The sequence below is a fragment of the Musa acuminata genome, chromosome BXJ3-5, assembly GCF_036884655.1.
Source record: "Musa acuminata AAA Group cultivar baxijiao chromosome BXJ3-5, Cavendish_Baxijiao_AAA, whole genome shotgun sequence".
NCBI lineage: Eukaryota > Viridiplantae > Streptophyta > Magnoliopsida > Zingiberales > Musaceae > Musa > Musa acuminata.
In genome coordinates, this window is record NC_088353.1 from 17,170,817 (window position 1) to 17,197,162 (window position 26,346).

General features: G+C 38.1%; 1 protein-coding gene across 3 annotated transcripts in view; it reads right to left on the reverse strand.

Moving 5' to 3' along the window:
* Positions 1–2,699: 2,699 nt before the first annotated feature.
* The window catches only part of LOC135586734 (uncharacterized), a 38,841-nt gene continuing 15,194 nt past the window's right edge, over positions 2,700–26,346 (reverse strand). For all 3 annotated transcript variants that reach the window (XM_065152555.1, XM_065152553.1, XM_065152556.1), the window contains 8 exons: positions 20,398–20,480; positions 9,233–9,522; positions 9,055–9,146; positions 8,833–8,962; positions 5,091–6,286; positions 4,691–4,995; positions 3,498–3,665; positions 2,700–3,194 (listed from right to left, as the gene is read on the reverse strand). In XM_065152555.1, coding sequence (XP_065008627.1) covers positions 3,089–3,194; positions 3,498–3,665; positions 4,691–4,995; positions 5,091–6,286; positions 8,833–8,962; positions 9,055–9,146; positions 9,233–9,522; positions 20,398–20,480 — 2,370 coding nt within the window. In that variant the 3' untranslated portion in view covers positions 2,700–3,088. The remainder of the gene's footprint in view (positions 3,195–3,497; positions 3,666–4,690; positions 4,996–5,090; positions 6,287–8,832; positions 8,963–9,054; positions 9,147–9,232; positions 9,523–20,397; positions 20,481–26,346) is intronic.

Here is a 26,346-nt window from a genome sequence, read left to right on the forward strand (position 1 = left end):
GACTAGCAATTACAAAGCTAAATCAAATGTTATTCTGCATATCATTGGTTCATCGATGCCTCATCCGATTCTTTGGCGTATCGTCCTCTCTTCCGACCTATTGCCCAATCGGCCAATTGACCTCTATAACTTTGATTTCATTTGCACAATTTTCGCTCTTTTTGGCCGAATGCCCGAACCTATGGCCCGAAGCCTTCTACCGGTACGTCGACCAATCCTTCCGCTCGACGTCCATTCTTCTAAAATGTTCCACTCCGCACAACATGATTCTTCCTGCTTTAATTATCTCTCCCTGATCGAAGCTTCTTACGTCACTCAAAACACAGATTAGATCATAAACACATCAATTGATTTCGTCATCAAAATCTGAGATTCAATAGCAATCTCATGGCTTTATCCACCCTCAGTATCAAGGCATGTTTGTAAACTAGAAAAAGCTATTTATGGACTTCGTCAAGCTCCAAGAGCTTGGTACATCGAACTTGGCTCGTTTTTTACATCAAATGATTTCATCAACTCCAAATTTGATACCTTTCTATTTCTCCATCACCAAAGTAGCAATACAATATATCTTCTGATATATGTGAATGATATTATTGTCATAGTCAACAACACTCTAGAAATCAAGACATTCCTTAGGCATTTGACATATCGTTTCTCCCTCAAAGATCTACGAACCTTGATCTACTTTTAGGGAGTGGAAGCAACATACACATCTTTACGACTCTTCCTATCACAAATAAAGTATATTCAAGATCTATTATCAAAGATGAACATGCAGGATGCAAAAGCAATTATAACTCCTCTATCTATTGGCGAGTCACTCAAACTATATGATGGAAGCCCTGCTACGGACCAAACTCAATACCGTCAAGTACTTGGCTCCTTATAGTACTTATCTCTCACTCGTCTAGATATTTCATTTGTAGTCAATAAATTATCATAATTCATGCATCGACCATCTATTATGCATTGGTCTGTAGTCAAACGAATTTGCGATATCTTCTCGGGACTCTCAATCATGACCTCTTTTTCTATAAATACTCTCTGATTTATCTTTATGCCTTTGTTGATGCTGATTGGGCAGGAAATTTTGATGACAGAACATCCACATCGAGATATATTATCTTCCTTGGAGTTCTAAGAAGTAAAAGACAATTGCACGATCTATAATTAAAACTAAATTATAGATCGTGCCATTGCAACGGTTGCTGCAGAACTCATGTCAGAAGCAATATCATGTCATGTCAGAAGCAAAAGACAGAAGCAATATCATGTCATTGCAACGGTTACTGCAGAACTCAATTGGGTCACGAATCTACTCAATGAACTTGACATCAACTCCACCTCTACTCTTACAATATATTGTGATAATGTCAGAGCCACTTACCATGCGTCATAATCCAATATTCCACTCACGCATGAAACATATAGCCATTGATTTTCACTTCGTGCGAGAACAAGTTATCAAATATCAACTACGTGTTTCTCACTTACATATGGTTGATCAACTAATAAACTCACTCACAACAGGAGCATCATTTTGCGGGGGCATGATAGCAGCTAAGATTTTTCTTGATAACAACTAAAATTTCTTCAACTATATGAGAAAATCCTTCCTCCCTCGTGTATAAATGGAAAGCATATCAAACACATATAACATCTTCGTACTTCATATCAAACACCTTCACCTGATCCACCCTTGCATTCTCCGACAGCCGAAACCTCCTCGGGAACTTTTACCGCCTCTCCGCTCCATGCGGTGCCACTTGTCTCTCTTCTCCTTGTGCCGCTCGCCGCTGATCTGGAGGACCCTTTCGCCTTCCTCCACCTCCTCTTTCTTCACCCCAGGGAGGTCCGCCTTGAGGAGGTGCGCCTCGGGTGTCTCCTTCCACTCGACGCGGGTGTTGGCAAAAGCTGAAGTCGGAGGGCATCTCAGCGAGAAAACGGAAGGCATCGAAGGGGTCACAAACGTCGAGGGAGAAGGGATTGAAGAAGTTGCCGCACGTGACGATCGACATCTCTGTTCAACTTGTAATGGCGGGCTCAAACAGCGTTGAGAGGAGAGGAAGCGCGATGTTGGCTATTTATATTATAGGTTTTGGGTCGTATGCCACCGAAGTCTCGGAGATTTCTAGATTATAGGTTTTGGTGCTCAGTTTTCCAGACATTTCAATGGCTCACGGTGTTGACCCATATTTAATGGTCTAAGTGCTGTGTAAATTATTCCAAACTTTAGCCATAAGATTGAGAAGCCAAGACGACGACATATGGAATGGATGCACTTAAAACCAGTCCATCGAATCCCACATTAGAAGTACAAAAGAGACGACTTATGAACCACAACACTTCAAACCAGTCCATCGAATCCCACGTGAGAATAAAGATTTCTTTCAATTTAAGCCTACTCAAATTTAAGGAACTACTACTATTTAAGACAATATATATACTATAAATTTAATATAGTGAAGATTGCTTTCATTTAAAAAAAAAAAATACTATTCGACAGAACCATAAATATCAAAATGGCACAAGCAAAACAGAGAATAAAGATAACTTTACAAGCTTTGGGTGCTCCATCAATCTATCAACCGCAAGTGACCACGCGACGTAAGACTAAAGCATACAACAAAAGTAACCTACATACTACATGCATATACTGGAGCACGTGCTGGATAAGAACATTTTAGAGCACAAAAGACCTGCAAGCTGTGTTATGTTTCCACTGAATAAATCCAGCCATAAATTCAATTGATTTGTCATAATATTTTCCCAAATCAACAAAAGATCCTCAACTACAAGACCCTAACCTGTGAATGATGAAATGTTATATATCCTGCGCTTTACAGAGGATGCTTATATATTAGCAGACAAGGTTAGTTGAATTATATCAGCCTTTTACTATACAACCGCCCCCCGCCCCCCCCCCCCTGCTAAAGAATATACATGCGAGCGCCTTCCCTAGGATACACAAGGAATTATATAAATAGAATAATTGCTTCTCATCAGCTACCTCCAAATCAAAATAAAGCTCAACACTGAATGCGTGAGTATTTGTATTTATATTGCAGCCATCAACAAATTCGACCTAAGGCACTGCCTCCTTGAAGCAGCAGGCTCGAGCCAACAATGCCACATCCTCACGAGACAATAAAAGGGAGCCAGAGCTTAGATAGTGCCGTAAATCTCGAGACCTGCATGATACAGAGAATTAGATTAACCACATCGAAATGGATCAAGATCAATGCACATTTCACTGAACTTGGTAATTGGCCAGTCTCTATCACTCACAAAGTATCATATCCAAACTAAGTCCGGGCATAAATTATCAGCCTAGATCTGTGCCAATCCATCAATCAGGATTATGCTTAGATAGCTCAATGTGGCCACAGAATTATTCAGATTAATGACTAAATTGCTATATATCAGTTCCTCCAGAAATGTTTCTTTTGCTGCTAGAGATTTCACAGGAAAAGGGATTTCAGTATTGATATTACCTTCGGTGACTGTTTTCCTTCATGCTCTCTGAGATCCGTGCACTCTCAAATCGGGATATGCGGCTTGTAAAGGACAAGTAATCGTGGAACCCAGAGCCTCTGAGGGTCATTGACAACCTAGCAGGAACTAAAGGAAGAAGAGCATCCATAAGAGCACATTGTTGTTTCCTGCACAGTAGCAGCCAAGTAGCCAAAATGCTTAGCAATATACTCTCTTTATGAAAAACAACATGCATACATATATGTGTGCAAGCACATGCATGTAAAGTACAATTATATAGAAGATAAGGTATCAAAACGCATGGGTGTTTTTCAAAAGCTTAGCAGGAGATGCCAACATTAGAACCACGGCATCCAACTCTTTTCCATCAAGGGGTGTCACAGTTATTACCAAGGATTGAAATATCGTACCGTACCGAAGTTTCGACAGTCGCTTAGTACAGTACGATACTATATACCGAGCGATATATCGTTCGATATATATATATATATATATATATATATATATATATATATATATATATATATATATATATATATATATATATATATATATGATCTTTTACTAGTTACCGCCCGAAATTGAAGACCTCGGTTATTACTACTTTCAACAAATATTCTCAATATAAACAAAATAGCTCTTATCCCGTCAGAGGTAAAAGAAAATTGATCTTTTACTAGTTAGTAACACAAGTAGATATCTGGAAGCAATTATGGCAAAGCAAAATATATGACACGTTACACTTAGGAATAAAATTATATCTGCATTGGTGTCTAAAAACCATCTAATGGAGTGTACTAAGTCAAAACTTGCTCTTTATAGCGTCTTATCTTCTAAAATGCCCATAGAAAGGAAACATTGACAAGAATAAATTAATTTTGAATTTTTTTGAAATTCATTAAAGATAGGAATTTAGACTTGCATTCTTTTGGAATGCAGTCACTTTATAAAAGTTTCATGATTAGATTAAATGGAAACCTCACATTGTTAATCGACTATTTTGTCCACTTTCAACCAACATCACAAGAGGCTACAATAATTCTGAGTAGATGAGCTGAACTCTCAAAGATATTAAACTGAAAATCCAAATGATTTGAACTAGTAAAGATAGCTTTTTGGCTATGCCGCTATAAAGCATACATAGCTGATATGCAAATATTCAGATGTTGTTTAATCAGGAATAAGAACAAACCTTTCTAAGGAAATGCCATGACCTATTTCCTTTAAATTCAAACCATGATTAGACAAGTTCTGTGTATTGGTACTTTCCAGGCTGAGTAGCTTTCCCATAGCCATAGCATTAGTGCTGGAGGCCAGCATCTCCAATACTAGAGTCTCCGGTTCCATAAAGACCATATCTGGGCATGTCTTGGCACATTTATCTGTGTAAAGACATAGACCATGCTGAACGTATGTGGATCCCATCTCATATTGCCTATCATACCAGGAAAAATCATCTGGCTCAACAGAGGGTATTAATGATGGCTCCAGAATGTCCTGTACAAATATATCTAACTTGATCAGAATGTTCTCACATATAGGAAATTAAAATATCCAGAATATCTAGAATGAAGAAGATCAAAGCATCTTACATTTATGAGGAGGTTAGAGCGACTGAACATGATATCAGTTTCAGAGATCAAGTCAGTAAGTCCAGAAGCAAGGTCCACAACCAAGTACTCCATCTGGTTTTTGCTTAAATATGTTCTTAGTTCTTCCCGCTGGTTACGTAATCTTTGCCATGTTTCCTGAACTGAAAAGACACGTGGAGATCTTTCACATCTCCCAGGAACTAACCCAATGGAAAAATCAGCTCGGCTACATTCATCCATAAATTGATATCCACTAGCTGGAAGTTCAATTCCATCTCCATTAGCTGGAAATTGAACCCCATTTTGGGAATCACCTAGCTCCTCATTACCATAAACTGATTCAGCATCAACCTCATTTATATTGCTGACAGGACACAAATTGACCTCAGTTATGGATGCAGTCAAATTGTTAACTTCTCCTGGTGAGTCATGTATTGGATTAAGTAAATCAATTAAATTAACAGCTATGGTATTGGAAGATACTGCCATAGATATGGCATTGTCTCTCCTGCTGATGTCAGATTCAGCTATAAAAGAAGATTCAGGAACGCACGACACTTCCTGCACTTTGAATGTGTCACAGATATGTGAAACAGATGCAATATCAGAACTTTCCAGTAGAGGCTGAATACAATTCCTTTGAGACTGATATTCTAAATCAGCTAGTGGCCTCAGCGGGCTTACAACTTTCAGAGTTTGTAAGCTGCACAAATTGGACATGTCTGGCAATGGACAATAGCTTAGATCAGCTGACACAATTTCTGCAGGTTGAAGTTCAACAGCACTTGGTTCGTCATCAGACTGGGAAGACAGTACGATATGAGCCCTCTGCCTAGTTATTTGTTGTTGATCAAATCTTGCATATGACTCCGAAGCATCAGAGAAGTCATCAAGATCCTTGGCATCTGCTGGAAACTCTGTAGAGTCTAGATCTGACTGCTTCCTCTTTAATTTGCTTTTCTTTCTCTTGTTGATTACATTATGGATTTTTTCAACTTTTGCAGAACCAACCTTTTCTGCTGGCTTGAATTCCATTAACTTTATGTTGTCTTCCATTGAAAACATTGATCTGCTGATCTCATCCGCCACCTTTTCTGACAACTCACACTGAAACCCCCAAGGAATTATTCTTGGAATTACCAGATGCACAGTGTCTATGTCAAATTGAAGGGGACTGCAGGTGTGTAAATTCCTGACTGGATAGTAGGAACAGAACTCATAAACAGCTGATTATAAGAAAACACGATATAGAAAACAGTACATTTTGGTAACTTATATTAAATAATGCTTGTCACATAATTTATCAATAAGAAACACTGAAAGAAAAAGGTCACTGAATGCAACATATCAGAATGACAGCTAAATCAGGGTTATGGTATACCATTCAAACCTCCAAAATGTAAATGCTTGCTTGCAGTTAAAATTAGGTTACAGTTGCTACTAGCATGAGTTGATGCATCCATAGCATATCTGTGCTCTTTTGTGATATGATAATGCTCCTTCTACTAGCATGAATTAACTAATAATATGAAAACCAATAATCTCTCGATCAACTTTGTTCGCTTGCTTAATACAGAAAATGCAACTATTATGGGGACATCCATGACACTAAACATTCCTTAAAGTCTTCAGTAATTAAAAGCAAACACGTTGAGAAATAAGAGAGTGGCATGATCTACATAAACTTGACCAAGAGATCAGTGTAGGATATGTTTTAGTTAACCAACCTAGTCTCCAAGCTCGTGAGCCTTTTCTCGTCATATATCACTTTGCATACATAAGAAAAGGCAATATAGTTTTTATTGACTTAGAAAAAGCCTATGATAGGGTTCTTAGATATTTATTATAGTGGGTTTTAGAAAAAAAAATATGTATCCACTAATTATATTGATGTTATTAAAGATATGTATGATACTGTTGCTAGTATTGAAACAATAGGAAGTGTGTCTAATGAATTTTCCTATTAGCATAGTATTACATCAAGGATCTGTATTAAGTCTCTATCTTTTTACATTGATAATGAATGAACTTACTAGCCATTTACATGATAGACCTCCTTAACGTATTGTCACGAACGGTCGTCGCGCACCCGCAACAACTCCGTTCAACGAACCGTTCGTCGCTCACACCCGCATGTACAGCTGCTTGACAGCATGTTTTCTCATGGTTTTGGGTCATTTTGCTTGTAAATATGTAAGTTCGAACAAGCTGCAGCGTTGCAAAGCGACCGCTCACCGAACCGAGCAAAACAGCCCCAAAACAGCCCAAAACAGCTCCGTTTTCGCGTGCCGCGGGAGGTGAGCGGAGAGCTGCCTCCGCTCACCAAAATGTCAGCCATCTCAGACCCCAGGAACCCCCCGGGTGGCACATGGCTGGATGGGGCTTCGGTTATATACCGGGCGTTGAACACTCTTTCGCAAGTTCGCACGTGACCTTTACGGGAACTTGGTTTTGCGCCCGGGACCAGGTGAGCGGTTGTTTGTGGGCTTGCAGCTGTTCGTTCATCCTTGAAAGCCTTGTTTTTCTCCCTCTCCCTCTTTTCTCTTGTGCACACAAGGTGTTCGACGATTTGCTTGTAAAGCTTCCCTTTTCACGAGACTTCGGGACTTGGCCGTTGCTCGTTCTTTCGATCTAACTTTCTTTCTCTTTTACAGGTCCTTCGGGACCTGCGAGAGGTTACAAAGTGGCTGATCCTTGCGGAGCAAGATCGCAAGGGCGAAGCGCGACTTAGGCAACGCAAGCTAAGTTCGCGTCTTTGCCACAAGGATGACTCGCGACTTAAGCAACGCAAGCTAAGTTCGCGTCTTTGGCCGCAAGGGTGCCTCACGCCTTAGGCAATTCCAACTAAGGTCGTGACAGTATGTTATTTGCTGATGATATTATCTTAATTAATGAAAGCCTAAGTGAAATTAATTATAAACTTGAGCTATGGAGGCACTCATTAAAAACTAAAGGGTTTAGATTAAGTAAAACTAAAACTAAATATATAAGATATAATTTTAACAATTCTAGAAATAGATAGGAGAATATAGTTAAATTGGATGGACAAGAAATTCTTTAAATAAAAGTTTTAGGTATTTTAGATTAATTATTCAACACGATAAAGAGATCGATGAAGATATTATTCATGGAGTGAAAACAGAATGATTAAAATAACAAGGGGCATTAAGAGTCTTGTGTGATCATCAAATACATTTGAAATTAAAAGAAAAATTTTATAAGATGATTGTGAGACCAACAAATACATTTGAAGTTATTAAGAAAGATAGAAAAATAAATATTTTTATTCGTGAACAACTAGGTATTGCTTTGATAGAGGATAAAATAAGAGAAAAACGTTTAATATGATATGAGCATGTGCTTAGAAAACCTTCAGATGCGATAGTCAGAAGAAGTGAAATGATTAATGTTAATGGTACGAGGAGAGATAAAAGAAAACCTAAACAAACTTTAATAGAAACTATAAATAAAAATTTTAAGTACTTTAAACTTAACTAAATATATGGCCTTTTACATATCTTAATGATGACAAAAGATTCATATAACCGACCTCTTATAGTTGAGACTTAATGACTTTGTTTTTGTTGTTGTATACAAAAATATATATTAAACAAACAAAGAAGTTCAATCTCACCAAGTTCAGGTAGTACAATGTCCAAGATGAAGACTTTCTTATGCCACAAAATGGTTCCATACTTCCATGTAAAAAAGTTCATTGCATATATCAGGAGTAGCTACTTACCTACATGATACTTGTTACCTTGGCACCAGAACTGAAGCAGCATGATGATCTTACGAATATCACCTAGACATGATATAATTAACTGCTCCAGTAGGTGGGCTGAAATTTGAGCCTTCTCAGAAGCACAAATCTGTAGTGATACAATTAATCACTAGACAGTTTTTTGACCAAGGTGCTCTTCTGAACAAAAGGAATACATGACATTGAAGTTGAATCTCTTACCATATATAAATGCCAAAACAGCTCTGCAGCTGATGGTAGCTCAAAATTTAAAACCAGCCGATTCAATAGTGGGGGTAAGACAGGATTCTTGCCTGCCCATCAAAGTTGACAAAACTAATAATGCATAACAGGATATAACTTGATAAAGAAACTCTATAGATATGAACCACAAACTCACTATTGCTTGTAAGTATTATAGGTCGTTTTGCAGTTTCTGCCAGTTGAAGTACAGAAGATATAAAACCACAGTCTTCCTCAAAAACAGTATCCACATCCTCGAAGAGAATTAATGTCTTAATTGCAATTCTGTTCTCTTTGTTCCGGGAGCATTCAGTATGAAAATTCTCTTGCATATCAGTCGGAGCCTTTAATGTGAAACTCTCAAATTTCACATTATCTCTCGTGTTTGGCATGCCTGGCACTACATCAAGATTTTGCTTGCTTGAGCCTATGGTATCATCAAAGGACCTGAACAAAGCAACAGAAATAGTTCAAGTTATCATCATCAGTACAATTATCTTAAGAAGTTGTTTCGATAAAAGTTTACAATCATGATGATACAGCATAATATTCATTAGATATGGCATTTAAGATGGTCGATTTGGCATCATTCATAGTCTCAAAAATAAACAAGACAAATAATGCCTATTGGAATAAGTGGCTTCTTCGTGTTCTTGCTAAAATATTTTCAGAGGATGAGCCCTGGATCCATGACAAGATTGCTCAACATGGGTAACCAGCATCTAACTGCTGCTGTAGGGATGACACTTCAGAGGACGAACCTTCCTCAAACCAATCTCCTTGAAACCAAGAGGAAAAAAAGTTGCAATCGATAGTTTAAAAGCTGCTGTAGGGAATCCCAGAAAGCTTGGGCGAAAATGCAATCAAAGAGAATGAAAGTGGTTGAGTCAGTATATAAATGACATACAAAGCATTGGTCTAGTTGACAGTGGATGATGCTGGAGATAAAGCTAGAGGTTGGCAATCAATTCCAAGAAAACTTCCAAAGGAAAATTTTAATCTTTGGAGCAATCCTAAGGCGCCAGATCGCCTTCCAGCCCTGCCAAGGAGCCTCCTAGGTGTAGTATCTAGTTAGATGCCCATAGGAACTATTCACTATTGTACCGCCTGAAGGATTAAAGGTACAAACATAGAAATTCATGCCAGGATGCTGGGGGAGATGAATGGATTGGATACTACCATGAAACAAGGGTGAAACAAAGTTTCAAGAGTTGTAACATTCCAATGAGAGTTAGAAATAATATAAGAAACAAACTAGTAATTACTCAATACATCCATTCCAATAAATACGAGCCATTTGTTAAATGGAATATTGTCAAGCCAAGGGTCTTCCCAGATCTTGGTGTTACAACTGCTGTTTATAAGTTTCCGACAACCATCCTTATTGCTTGAAGTCAGATAAAGGATAGATCTGTACATTGGGGAAGTTCTATTACGAACTAAGAAAATCCAAGGGTGAAGGTTACCATATTTAGCAAGGAAAACATTGACCTAGAGGACATTGTAAGAGTTTAGGATTGGAGTTATGTGTTTGACATAAATAGCTTTTTTAACAGTTTTAAGATCCCGGATACCAAAACCCCCTTCCTCCTTGGGGAGGGTCATGTTGGCCCAATTGATCAAATGCATCTTGTTATGATTCTGGTTATCATTCCAAAAGAAGTCTCAAGAGAGTTTGGAGAATCTAAAAATCAGCATGTTAGAAATCCAAGAGCTAAAAAAATGAGTTGGAAGTGAATTTATAACCGAGTTTATAAGAACCAATTTACCAGCTTGGGAAAGGAGGTTATTGTGCGACCCTTGAATCTTCCCAAGACCTTGTCAATAAGGGATGTCATGATCATTTCCGATCCAAGTATATGCATCAGAACTTTATAAAGATTTTCAATTACATACTAGGTAATTTAACAGATACAAGCATAAGCAAACTTCAGAGTGTGTTGACACTTGACAGTGCATGTTATGTTCTTTATGAAGTCTTATTGTTAGAACCCTTGTAGATTCTAAACTTGGGGTTGATCTCTTTAGGGGATCGGCCTCGTTGGAACTCTATAAGGGTTCCTCCCTACAAGTTGCTGCTCAAAGGCTGCAGAAAAGATTCATCTATTGCTTATCAAAAGAGGAGAAATACATGGCTATTTATAGGGTTTCTAAACCCTAACTCCTAATAGGACTCCTACTCAAGACTCCTACTTCTAACCAACTCCTAATAGGACTTCTACTCAAGACTCATATTCTTTTACAACTCCTAATTCATCTCTAAGAAACAACCTCCTAACCCTAGCCGGCCTCTTCACCTCTTTAATAGGGGTTGACTTAGGTAGGTTTTACATGAATGTCCCTCTCAATTAGGACTCTCCTAGCTAGAGTCCTAACAGACCCGCCCTCTTCAAATCAGCCTTGTCCTCGAGGCTAACGATTCATAAATTTTGGGAATTTGATCTTCAAGTCGTCATAGTTCTCCCAAGTGGCATCTTCTGTTGGTAGGTTCACCCACTGTATTAGCACTTTAGTAGTGGGTCGTCGTTGTCGAGTCACGATCCGTCGATCAATAATGGCACTTGGCTGGGTCTGGAGTTCTCCTTGGTTAGTCATATTTGGTGGGTGGCTTTGGGCTGTCTCCAAGCACCTATTTACAACTTTTGTCCGGTAGTTGATTTGTGGGTGATATGTCGTACTCCTTTTCAATTTAGTACCCTACATATGGAATAACTTTGTCCAAAATCTGCTCGTGAAGATGCAAATAGAATTTATCATAAGCACAATGCGTCCCTTATAGTGTAATTCTTTTGAGTCTCAATTGTAATGAGCCACGGAACTTGGTGCTTCCTCTAATTTTTTTATAATCTTACTAGTCTCTGAATCTTTCTACCATTCCATCTTAATATCCTCAAGAAAGTCGCTGGTCGGAAGTGAAATGGCCGAAACTTCAGCTTGCTCGGGTAGTTGCGAAAGCGCATCTGCAAGAACATTCTCTTTCCCCTTTTGTAAGTTATTTCATAATCAAATCCAAGAAGTTTTATTACCCATTTTTTCTGTCAGGGGATGATATCTTTGGCTCCAAAAAGTACTTGAGGCTTTTATGGTTGGTTTTAATTTGAAATCGTCGACCAATCAAGTAGGGACTCCACCTCGTTGCTACGCGCACAATGGCGAGCATCTCCTTATCATATGTTGACTTATTTTGATGGGAGGGAGATAAAGCCTTGCTAGTGTATGCGAGTGGTCAACCATCTTGCATGAGAATGGCTCCAATTCCGACTCCAGATGCGTCGGCCTCAATAATGAAGGGTCGGTTGAAATCTGGTAGTGTTAGCACCGGCGTCGTCGTCATGGCTGCCTAAAGTTTGTCGAAGGCAGCGGAGGCTTTGTCTAACCATTGGAAGACATATTTTTCCAGTAAGAAAGTAAGTGGTGCATTGATCTTTCCATAGTTTTTCACGAACTTACGATAGTAACCTGTTAAACCCAAAAAGCCATGTAGCAATTTTATGTTCCTCGGGGTAGGCCAGTTTTGCATTGCTTCAATTTTGAAATGGTCCACTGTCACACCTTCCTCTGATATGATATGCCCAAGATATTCCACCTTCTGTTGAAGAAAGCAAAAAATTCGTAATGGTTGTTGTGTGTTCAAAAGGTGGTTTTCGGTATGTCTTCTTCGTACACTCATATTTGATGATACCCGAATCAAAGGTCCAGCTTTGTGAAGATTTGTGCTCCCTTTCATCTAGCAATTCATCTGCTATTGGAATAAGGTATTTGTCCTTGATGGTTATGCCATTGAGAGCTCGGTAATCAACGTATATTCGCCATGTTCCATCCTTCTTGCGTATAAGTAGCACCGGTGAAGAGTAGAGGTTGCAACTTGGCCGACTAACTCCTGTTTCGAGCATCTCTTTTACAATCCTTTCTATTTCATCCTTCTGGAGATGTAGATACTGATATGGCCGAGTATTTGCTGGAGGTTTGCCTGAAAGAATCGTTATATAATGATCATGCCGACGGGTAAGAGGTAGGTTGTACGGTTCATCAAATATATTTGAAAATTCAACAAGCAAAGGAAGTAGGTTTGGATCTTCAAATTCTATTGGCTCTCCCTTAGTTTGTTGCTCAAGTTGTACCAAAAATCTGCTGCATGCTTTATGCAAAACCTTCTCCATTTGTTGTGTGCAAATCGTCGTTACGTTGCCCCCACGTTTCCCGTTCAGTATCACATGTTTCTCATTACTGTAAAATTTCATAATTAGTTGCATAAAATTCCAAGAAATATCACCTAATGTCGTCAACCATTTAATTATGAGCATGGCCTCATGATCATCAAGAGGGAGAAGGAAGAAATATGCAATTATCTCTTGGTAAGGCCTCATGATCAGCAACAGTTTCACTTGCGGGCGCCTACGATCATACTTCAAAATCCATCCATCGGCGACCTTAACGTCAAACCTGTTGCAATTCTCGATAGGTAAGGCCATCTGGATAGTAACCTTACTGTTTAGAAAGTTATTAATAATGCCCGTGTCGATAAGAACAGTGATCGGTTGTTGTTTGAGAAGGCCTCTAACTTTCATCGTTTGCGGGTTTGAGTAGCCGGCTAGTGTATGTACCGTAACTTCGGTCGATTGTGGCTCTTCTTCTGTATCTTATTCTTCATGTTCAAGGCTCTCTTCTGGATGTTCAATGACCTCTTCTTCTATTGGTTCAATCATAAGAAGTCTCCCTTTACTACAGCGATGTTTACGGCTCCACAGCTCGTCACAATGCCAACATAACCCCTTCGCATATCGCTCCCGAAGCTCTTCTCTTGTTAACCTCTTTGGTGTAGGGACTTGGTCGATAGTAGGGGGGGCTGAGGGCTTCAATATTACTGGTTGAGGAGCGACCCTAGTCCTCTGAGCTTCATGGTTCAATTGCTCCTCTTGATGTCGTGCGAAAGAGATGGCTGCCATAAGCGTATATGGTTGTCGCGCTTTAACTTCTCCTCGGATCTCCGGCTTCAAGCCCTCAATGAAGGTCCTCAATAACTGTTTTTTAGACCAATCACGAGATTGATTAGATAACCTTTCAAACCTGGTTTGGTACTCCTGAATGGTAGAGGTTTGTCGGATCTTTGCTAGTTGTCCGTCAATATTCTCGTAATCGATTGGTTTGAAGCGGATCAGTAGTCCTTTGAATTATCGCCATGAAAGGACTCCATAAGTATGTTCAAACCAGTCAAACCACTGTATAGCATCCCCTTCAAGATGTATAGCTGCAATTTTCACCATAGATGCATCCGTGATTTTATGGTACCAAAAATATCACTCCGCGCGCGAGATCCAACCAATCGGGTCTCCTTCTTCCCATCTAGAGAAGTCCACTCTCATGTATAGATAGTTGGGGTTGGTCATAAAGCTTCCCCTCTCTTGGAAGTCATATCTTTGGGCTTGGTGCGATTGGGCAAAGCTCTTTCCTTGATGTGATTTTTTCGGGCTTAGTGGTCGGCCAAATCTGAGTTCGGTAAAGAGCGTCCGAATCTTATCCTTCATTCCCGCCTCGAAGGCTTCGAATTTAGCATTGATTACCTCCTCAGATGTCATAGTATATGCCGTCAAATCTGTGATGTTAAGATCTCTCTTTTGTTGTCGGGTTAAAGGCATGTATTGGTTGAGAGAGGTGATGGTCGAAAGGGTTGGTAGATCGGTGGATGTAGGCTACGGTTTAAGCTTGTTTTGTGGCTATTTTGGGTGCAATTGGAGGGTGTGTTTTGGTGGAGTTTTAGGGCTGTAGATTAAAGTTTTGGATTTGTGGTAGATAGTAGCAAAGGTTTGATAGAAATAAGTGGAAGTTGCAGCAAGTATGTGCTGTCTTGTAAGAGTAGAATTGTCATCAAAGAAACAACGGTTTCTCGACGTAATTTCCACCAAAAACTTGAGAGAATTAAGAAACGAATTGATAGCAAAATCACAATTTATATGACATCAAGGATATCTAATTTAATCAAGAAAATTTCGGCAGTATAACAGCAAGGAAATTGGTGCAAGTTGCGATTGCAGAATTCTCGTCGAGAAATTTCAGCGGGTTACGACGAAAATTTACAGCAACACAAAATCGTTTTTAAAGATGAATTTCTTAATATATCAATCTTAGATGGACGCCAAGATGATCTATGAAGTGTTTAAGAAATTTCATTCAAAAAAGATTGCAAATAGATGGGTTAAGACAACAATATGCGACTGAAATTTTCTACAACACAGATTTTTAAGTATAGCAGATTGGACGTAAAAGATCAGTGGTTTATATTGAGAATTTTTTGATGAAACTAAAGGGAATTCCACTGTTAGGAAGTGTCAAAGCTATCATAAAAATTTCGTAGAGATTTGGATAAAAACAACGTAGTATCAAGCAAGGTTCGCCGTACCGTACCGTACCGGCGTTTCGACCCGGGCTCGGTACCAGTACGATACGGTATACCGCTCGGTACACCCAGGTGTACCGAGCGGTACGCTCACGTGTACCGAGCACTGTACACTGCTACAGTGGTACTGTACACTGCTACAGTGTCGGTACGGTACGGAGCGGTCCGCGTACCGCTAGCCTGTCGGACCGGTACGTACCGCCCGTACCGGGCGGTACAGTCCGGTACGGCAAACCTTGGTATCAAGATCAAACAGACGATGCTATACGGTTGAAATTCTGCAATGTATCTTTCGTCGTAGAGATGAAAACTTTATGAAGAAAAGTTTATGCAGCAATATAGGAATAATTGTTTTGGGATTTTCAAATAAGGATAACTAAATTGCAGCAGCAGTAAGGTAGAAAACCAGAACCTGTTGCAATTCACGGGGAGATCAAAGGATGATCCGTGGTGGTGGAGATGACGACGGAATTTGGCAAAGATCTATTAAACAATTGTGGGAATTGCTTTGGGCGGTTATGGAGGGTTGATGGATGGCTGTGGAAGGGCAGCGAGACGCCAAGAACGCTGCTTTGATACCAGGTGTTAGAACCCTTGCAGATTCTAAACTTGGGGTTGATCTCTTTAGGGGATCGACCTCCTTGGAACTCTATAGGGGTTCCTCCCTCCAAGTTGCTGCTCAAAGGCTGCAGAAAAGATTCATCTATTGCTTATCAAAAGAGAAGGAATACATGGCTATTTATAGGGTTTCTAAACCCTAACTCCTAATAGGACTCCTACTCAAGACTCCTACTTCTAACCAACTCCTAATAGGACTTCTACTCAAGACTCATATTCCTTTACAACTCCTAATTCATCTCGAAGAAACAACCTCCTAACCCTAGCCGACCTCTTCACCTCTTTAATAGGGGTCGGCTTAGGTAGGTTTTACATGAATGTCCCTCTCAATTAGGACTCTCCTAGCTAGAGTCCTAACACTTATATTTGTATTTTGTAATGCTCTTACTCCTATGGTATCCTTTGTAATTTAATCCTGGACTTTCAGAACATCAAAAGGCATTAACCTATGGGATAACATATGAAGTATTTCCTAATCGTGTCAGATAAAAACTTGCACCCTTTTCTTCACATAAAAGGTCATTCAGACTAGTGATTTAAAAAGGCGCTCGGGCGCTCGCCTAGGCGCTCGGGCGAGGCGGAGTGAGGCCCGAGCACCTCGCTTCACTTCCAAGTGGCACGCTTCGGGCGAGCGCCTGGGTTAAACCAGGCAACCGATCTAAGATTTTAGGTCTGATTCGGTCTCTAGTGTTTTAGTTGATTCAATCGAACCAACTAAAACTGATATCAACTGTCGCTGCCCAACCGTAACCCTGCTCGTTACCGCTGTCGCTCCCGCTGCTGTCACTACTCGCTACCGCTACCGCTGTCGCCGCTCCTGCTCCTGCTCCCGCTGGTCGCTGGCACTGTCGCTACTTGCCACTGTCGCTGTCGCCGCTCGCCACTCCCGCTACCGTTGCTGCTTCCTCTTTTCTCAATCAGCACCCCCTTACACTCCTCTTCCTTATTCTCCTTCTGTATACTATTAACAGTATATAGTTAACAGTATACTAATAATAGTATTTGTATTTATTAGATTAATAATATATTATTTTGATTTTAATACTATTAATTTTTATTTATTTAAAATTATTGTTAGGTTTCAAGATAAATGGCAAGTGTACAGAACAACTTAATAGAGTCTCCAATGGCATCAAAAAAAGATCCTGCATAGAAGTATAATTATCTGAAGGATCCGAAAGATCCTAATGCAGTGACTTGCATATTCTACGATAAGACTACTAGAGGTGGTATTTTTCGTGCAAAACTACATCTAGTAGGAAATTTTAAGAATGCAGCAGCTTGCAAAAAGTGTCCACCTGAGGTAAAAGAAGAGTTGCTGAGTTATATGAATGAGAAAAAGACATAAAAGAATGAATCTTACGGGAATTGACCAGAAGACAATGTTAAACATCTCAGGGATGAAGAAGAAGATTATTCTATGAGTGTTAACCCAAGTGGGAAAAAAGTATACGACAAAAAAAGAAAAAAAGTTATGAGTACTAAGAAGGGTAAAAAAGAACCGATGGATCTATATATGTTTCAAGGATCCCAAAAACAAGGGCAAGTAAGAGGCTAAAAATTTAGACAAACAAATATAGGTGATGCTTGTGATAAAGAAATAAAAGGAAAAACAATTCAGCACATTGCTCGCTTCTTCTATCAGGTTGGTCTTCCCCTTAGTACAACTCGTTTAGACAGTTTTAAGAATATGATTGAAGCTATTGGAAGATATAGTGCAGGAATAAAACCTCCAAGTTATTATGAGATGCAAGTTCCATTGTTGCAAAAAGAGTCGAATTATATAAATGACTTACCAAAGGGTCGAATCATGGGCAGCATATGTCAGATGTTTAGACTGACAGGAGGCGCAGGAGTATAATTAATTTTATGATTAATTGTTATTTATGGACTATGTTTGTGAAGTCAATAGATGCTTAATCTTTTGTAAAATCTGGAGACAAGATATCTGATTTACTTGACAACTTCATAGAAGAAATTGGAGAACAAAATGTCGTTCAAATCATAACCGACAATAGAAGCAACTATGTATTAGGTGGTAATATTCATCTTTTGAATTTGTTAATTATTTTATCTTCAATTAAATGTGTTAAACTCTTAAGTCTTATCATTTTTGTTATCCTTTGTCTCAGGTAAATTGCTTGAAACAAAAAGACAACACTTATATTGGACTCCATGTGCAACACATTGTATTGATTTAATGTTGGAGGATATTGGAAAGATCTTAGACATCAAAAAAGGATTAGAAAGGGCAATTTTTGTTGTTGGATTTCTTTATAATCATATTGGGGCTTTGAATATGATTAGATAATTTACAGGGAACAAAGAATTAGTGAGATATGGTGTCACCCGATTTGCTACTTCATCGACATTACAGAGTGTGCATCGTCAAAAACATAATCTGAGAAACATGTTTACCTCTGAGAAATGAGTGACAAGCAAATGGGCAAAAGAAGCAAAAGGCAAGAGGGCTGCTGATATCATCTTAATGTCATCCTTTTGGAATCATGTAGTTTATATATTAAAGGTAATAGGCCCTCTTGTTCGAGTCCTTCGATTGGTGGATAATGAAAATAAACCTACAATGAGATATATTTATGAGGCTATGAATAGAGCAAAGAAGACGATTAAAAGATCTTTTAATGAAAATAAAAAAAAATATGAGAAAATTTTTACAATCATTGACGAAAGATGGAATTGTCAACTTCATCGTCCCTTACATGCAGCAGGATATTATTTGAACCCTGAATTCTTTTATAAGATTAAATATATTGGGTTTGATGCAAAAGTTTTGGATAGGTTATATCAATGCATTGCAAGATTAGTTCCCAACCTTGAGGTTCAAGATAAGATTATTCATGAATTATCTTTATATAAAAATGCTGAAGGTCCTTTTGGAATTCCAATGGTCGTTCGATCCAGGACAACTAAGTCTCCAAGTATTAATAATTTAATAAAATTAATTTCATATATATTATGTTAATATGTTATTACTAATAACATAAATTTTGCAGCTAAATGGTGGAGTCTATTTGGAAATTCTACCCCGAACTTATAGCAATTTACTATCAAAGTACTTAGTTTGATATGTAGTGTTTCGGGTTGTGAGCGAAACTGGAGTGTCTTTGAGCATGTAAGGATCACTAAATATTTTTGTTTTAATTTATTTATTTATTTAGATAGATGTATTAATATATTTTTAAATTATATGACATGACAGATTCACTCAAAGAGAAGAAATCGATTGGAACATCAACGATTGTATGATCTTGTTTACATAAAATATAATCAAGCTTTGAAGGCTCGTTATGATTTACAAAATAGAATTGATCCAATCTCATTGCAAGATATTGATGATTCAAATGAGTGATTGGTGAGAGAAATAGGTACTAACTTGCAAGATACCGAAGACGAGCTTGTGTTTGAAGATGATAGATTGACATGGGAAGATGTGGCAAGAACTTCAGGTGCTGGAGAAATACAAACATATATAAGACATATGACAAAGAGAAAAATGAGTGCAAAAGCATCAAGCTCGGCTCCTGCTATTGTTGAAGCCATAAAGAATGAAACATATTTTGATGAAGGAGTCGAAGGACAAGAGGAAGAGGACGAATTCAATGAAGATTATTTATGTGAAAATGACAATAATATTGATTATGATGAATGATTTTGATATAAAATTTTATTATTTTGAATTTTGAAACTTTTTGTTAATGTGACATTATGATTTTGTATCTTAGATTTTCTTAATTTAATAACATATTTTTATTTAAAATTTTAAATAATTATATTTATTAATTATATTATATATTTTTAGCGCCTTGCTTCGCTCGAGCGAGCGCTTGGGCGAGCGCCTCAGGCGTTTTTGGACCTTAGCGCCTTTTGGCGCCTAGCGCTTTTTAAATCAATGATTCAGACATCAAATTTTAAAGTCAATAGCCAAGTTAAATAAGTGAGAGTTAGGCATGATCAAAAAACTTCTTGCCATGACTGCAAAATCATACAAACCAAGGGTTCTAGCACCAACTAATGCTTTAAATTCGGAGTAACTTGTTTAATTTTAGTTATCAACAAACTAGACCAATCAATTACCCTAGTGATATAGAAACATTTCAGAAAAACTTCAGAAAATGTGTACAATAAGAAAAAAAACATGCAAACATATAAAGGGATGCTATAAAAGTTAACTAAAGCCAAATTTAACTAGATGGAACAAATGATCAAGGAAGACCGCATGGCTTAAGCACAAAACAAATAAGGTAGCAAATGAGAAGCAAAAAAGGCATGCTATGAAAGTTTAAATAAACCATCTGTTGTATCTATGTGATCCCATTGCCTCTTGAAATTTGCGCTTTATATTTGCACCATTTCTCAATTCAGATGCATTAGCCTGTTAAAGAATTAGAGGTTGTAAGCACAAAACAGAAACAAAAAGCAACTAGGCATCAGTGACTTTTGATCTAGAGTAAAATGATAAAAGTAACTAATGATCAAGATTGTGAGATCTATATACAAGTCTTAAGCATGTTAGTTATTTGGCATTTTCCATCTGAAATTGACTTGCTCCAATTCCAGGCAAAGAAAACAAATAGAAACTATTACTGCATCATTACTCTTAAGAGAGGATTATCTTGTATCACAAAAGACAGAAATGGGTTTCAACCATTCTAGTGCATAAAGTTTCAATTTTGGCTCTTGAACTTAATATCCCATGGTCCATGCTATACTTTTACCATTTCCAGTATGCAAAAGAATGTTGATCACAAGCATTTCTCAGTATACATATAGAAAGCAAGAGTTAACAACATAAAATTATTAAAGGGAATTATTCAAAAAGAAGTAACTAGATTTATATGCTACCATTGAACAGACTTTTTAGATAACGAAACAAACTCAAGGGCCAGGCATCACACTGAAATATAAATGTTGTATCAAGGTTTGCAATTTCATGTACTGATATTGTACACGGTTAGGACTCAAAATGTTACATACCGGTGTACCGAGAATAAATACACCTCCATGTACTGAGTTTCGAAAAAAAGCCTAAAAGAAAACAGGAAAAAAAGAGACTACCTAATATATGGTAAAAAATATCATCCTGTACCAGGGAGCACAGACCTTATACTGATCATACCAGATGGTACAGGCCCCTGTATTGACCGAACCATCCAATTTACCTTAGTCCACATACCGATAGGCTGCTCGACCAGTAAACACTGCTTGTACTATACTGAACAGTATTGCAAATTATGCCGTATGATCAACACCACCAACAAAAGTCTTATTATCATGTTCATGCCACACAGAAAATCCAAATTTTGAAGCAATTGGAATGCCAAATAGTTGCAGCATAGAAGAAGCTCCAGTCTTCCTTACAAAGAGAGAGGATATCCAGTGTAGCTCAAGGCACCTTCGAAGTATAGTGTCTCCTCTAATATCCTTTTCCTTTTTGATCCAAAAGGTCCCGAGATTTTGTCTTCAAATAGATGAAAATTTAATACCAATATGAACTGAGATAGCAGGCAATACCCTACACGTGACAAGCAACTAATCTTTAACACAAATTTGAACTTGTCAAGGTTTTCTCCAACGTATCAGATATGGTTTCTCAGTCCTAGTTCAGAATCCCAATGTTGTATGAGCGAATGCATGAGAAAACATGACTCGATATGCTATTGTAAAAACCTATAAAAAAGATCAGCCAACAGAGAACAATTATGTGAAAGAAAGAATTGGAGCTCCAAACAGAAGAGATATAATGAGCAGGAAATGGAGTGCCATGGTCGCTGATTTCATAGTTCTCTCATTTGCTTTTCTGTTGGCCCATGTTACAGTGCAAGTGAGGTTGATACTGAAATCCAGTCTGAAAGAAAATAGGAAAAGCACAATGACTTCAACTCACAAAAAAGTTCCTAAGCAAAAATTAAGGGTCCATAGTCCATACAATAGGACCATGGCAGTCATGGGATAGAAGTGTGCATGTGTGAAGTCAAATGCCAGAGAACTACCAAAAGAAAACCCAGTGCTTGCTCTGTGTCCACACCCTGGACAGAACAGCAAATACAATACACAAACAGGTGAACATGACATGAATAGTCTTATGCCTCTACCTGCTGTGCTATTTTCCCCTGACACACAATAGATTTATCAGATGCCTAAGATGACTTCAGTAACCATTAGATACGGTGAATCGAAATTCTTTTATATCACTACTATAATGCACAGAAAGCAATACTGGACATATTTGAGAACTTTTACTTAATGCTAACGTTCAAATGTGAAACATATCAGTGATGGAGAACCATCTAGCTTTATAAAGGATTTAAGAAGGATTTATTCTAGGCAAAGGAATCAACAAAAAAAATAATTAATTAGTTGGCCTAGAAACTCTAAGGGTTGTGTTGAAAATTGAAGGCATACAAGTTTCCTAGGAGGTTACTCTTAGGAATCATTACCTATAATGATCGTACAAAGGCTCCTAAACCCTTATAAATTAGGGCTCGTCAATGGATGAAACACTTCAGATTTGAATGAAAACACTTGCATTTTCTCTACTCTTCCAGTCTCTTACTCTCCTCTCCAATTTCACTCCTCTCTTGCTCTCTTGCTCTTACTTCCTTTCTACTTCGCTCTTTCCATTCGACATCAGTTTGGTGTTAGAGCTCATCAAAAACCTGCCTTGTACCTCAGTGAGTCCCAACTAGCAGCAAAAGCTTCAATAAACAATGCCACCACTCATGGATCCTTGCACCTCCCATGCCAATCCCTTGCGCATGGACTTGGACTTTAGGGTGATTGTCCCTAACTTCAAAGCTAACTGATTGAACAATTGTTAAACCTTTTAAGTTGAATTCTAGTGTGGCAAAGTGTTTGGCTCAATTTGAGGAACTTTTACTTGGGTATGAAATGGAGGAGAACCAAATCATCACTGTCTGAAGATTTGTTAATAGGTTAAGGCCTGACATCCAACGAGAAATCTCTCTTAGTTTCCCTAACACCATAGAGGAAGCTTCCCGATGAGCCCTTGAGATTGAGAAGTACCTCAAACTTTATCTGACTCATTGAGCATCTTCTCAATCTCGCAACAATAGAACTATTTCCAAATCTACCCCCAAGTAGTGGCTTTGTCAAGCAAAAAAATACCACTACTAGCAAAAGTCCTAGCCCACCCATGAATCGTTTAACTCGTTTGGTCACTGATTCTCAAACTAGTTTATCTTCAATCCAATGTCACTACTACCATAATAAAGGTACATTGTCTCTTGTTGTCCTCAACATAGCCTTACTTTAAAATAAGAACTAGAGGATCAAATCGAGAAAGTAGACCAAGTAGTTGAACCCGAAACCTACTCAAGTGAAGAAAAAATTGAAGATGCTCATGTCAATGTTGTTTGCATCATTCTCTCTACTACTAGTGATTCCAATGAATAGAAGAGGACAAGTATCTTTCAAACTTTTATTTGAACCAAGAAGAGAAATTGCAAGTTGGTTATAGATGGGGGTAGCACTACGAACATAATCTCAAAATCTACTATCAAGAGACTAAACCTTATGGTATAATCACATTCGACACCATTCAAGATAACCTGAGTTGACAAAACCACTTTACATGCAACTAAGAGGTTCCTGGTACCAATCAAAAATGAAAATATATTATTACCAAGATGAGGTTTATTCTAACGTTCTACCAAAGGGCATTGCCCACATTCTTATAGGTTGACCTTGATTGTATGACCTCGATTGTATGACCTCGATGTTACCAATCATAAGCGAGAAAACACATATCGTACAATACAAAGGTAAAACATCATATTGTGACCAATGAAACCATCGAAAAAGGACAAATATAAAAGCCCCAAGTCCCATCCACAACCCCCAACACTTATTGGACCTTAAATTTTTTAAAATAGAGTATAAACAAATTTTGTGTGACTATTATTGCTAGAGAAATTTCGAGCCCCTGTAATACTCCTGACCTAACTCCTGATGTTAAGACCTTGTTAGATGAATTTTCTAATATTATACCTTCAGAATTAACTAGTGAACTGTCACCCTTAAGAGATATCCAACATACTATTGACCTTGTCCTAGGACCACAACTCCCAAATCTCCCACGTTACAAGATGAATCTTAAGGAAAGAGCTAAGTTAAATAAGCACGTTGGAGAACTTTTGGCTAAAGGATTTGTGCGACACAACCTCAGTACTTGTGTTGTTCCTGCCTTGTTAAACCCAAAGAAAGATAAGTCTTTAAGGATGTGTGTTGATAGCCGAGCGATTAATAAGATAACAATCAAATATCGTTTCCCGATTTCTCGACTTAAGGATATACTAGACCTTTTTGTCGGATCTAGTTGATTTTCCAAAATTGACCTAAGAAGCGAATACCACCAGATTTGTATTAGACCTAAAGACGAATGGAAAACAACATTCAAGATTCAAGATGGCCTATTCGATTGGCTAGTCATGCCCTTTGGTCTATCCAATGCCCCAAGCACTTTCATGTGCTTTATGAACTAAGTTTTACAACCCTACATAAACAAATTTGTTATAGTTTAATTTAACAACATATTGATCTTTAGTAAGACCAAAGAGACTCATTTAGAACATCTTTGACGAGTTCTTACTACCCTTCAAGGTGCTAAGCTCTATGTCAATCTGAAAAAGTGTTCGTTCATGCAAACACATGCCATATTCCTCAACTTCATCATTGCTGCCCAAGGTATTATCACTGATCCAAAAAAGAACTACATCATTTAGAGTGTCCTAGACCTAAAACCCTTTCTGAGGTTCAAAGTTTCCATAGATTAGTCTCCTTCTATAGGAAGCTCATTAGAGGGTTCAGTTCCATTATGGCACCTATCATTGATTGTCTAAAGAATGGTGAGTTTTCTTAGACCCTGGCTACTACCAAGGCCTTTGTTAACATCAAAATGAGAATGACCATCGCTCCTGTTCTTAGGCACACTTAGTAAACCCTTTGAGGTCAATTGTGATGCCTATCACCTTAATATAGGCATAGAAAGAATTCTAAGTCAAGAGAGTCAACCTATCACCTTTTTCAACGAGAAACTCAACGATGCAAAACAATATTATACAACCTATGACAAAGAATTCTATACAATTGTGCAATGTCTTGTTGTCTAACCACAAGAGTTTGTCTTGTTGTCTAACCACCAAGCTATAAGGTACTCAAATACTCAAAAGATGTTAAATGTCTGATATGCCAAGTGGGTTAAATTTCTCAATGAAACTCTTTTGTAATTAAACATTGTTTTAGCACTCAAAACAAAGCTACTGATGCCCTTAGTCAAGTTTCTACAATCCTATCTACCATGAGTGTCAAGGTCATAGGATTCGAACGATTAAAAGAAGAGAATATCCAATGTCCAGACTTCACTCAGATCTACCAAGAAGTCTAAGATGGAAACCTTCATAAACATATCAACTTTATTATTAAGGATGGTTACCTTTTTCGATCCACTAGATTATGTTCCCAAATCCTCCCTTCGAGACCTCCTTGTTTGGGAAATGCACGCGAGCGAATTAGCAGGTCACTTAGGCCAAGACAAGACTGTTGTATTAGTAAGGATAGATTTTACTAGCCTCCCTTAAAGCGATATGTTGCTCAAATAGTGTCACAATGTCGCACCTATCAAATTGTCAAAACTCACAAACACAATCCTGGCTTATACACCCCTTCCACTTGCCGCAGAACTAGCCCACTCCTTCGTTCAACATATTCATGATTTACATACTAAGATTCAACATAAAATTGTCATAAGTAATGAAAGTTACAAACTTGTTGTTAATGAACATCATAGAAGTTAAGAGTTTCAAATTGATGATTATGTCTTGGTTCACATTTGCCCTAAGAGATTCCCTAAAATCTCATTCAAGAAGTTGCAAGCCTGATCCGTTGGTCCTTTCCTCATCATCCAAAAACTAGAATCTAATACATGCATGCTCGATATACCTTTCGATTTAAATATAAGTTTAGCTTTTATTATGAAGGATTCAATTCCATATCATGGTACTTTTGAGCCGCCTCCGTCTACCAATGTTCTTGCATATGATAATCCTCCCAAAGCACCGACTCTCTCACGACACAAGATAATGTAGAGGCTATTCTTGATTATTGTCTTATTACGTCTACTAATAGAATCACTCAACACTTTCTTGTCAAGTAGTGTAATCGTCTAGCTTCCGTTGTCAGATTATTTTGAAGGAACTTCGTGACTTTGCGCTAGATTATTG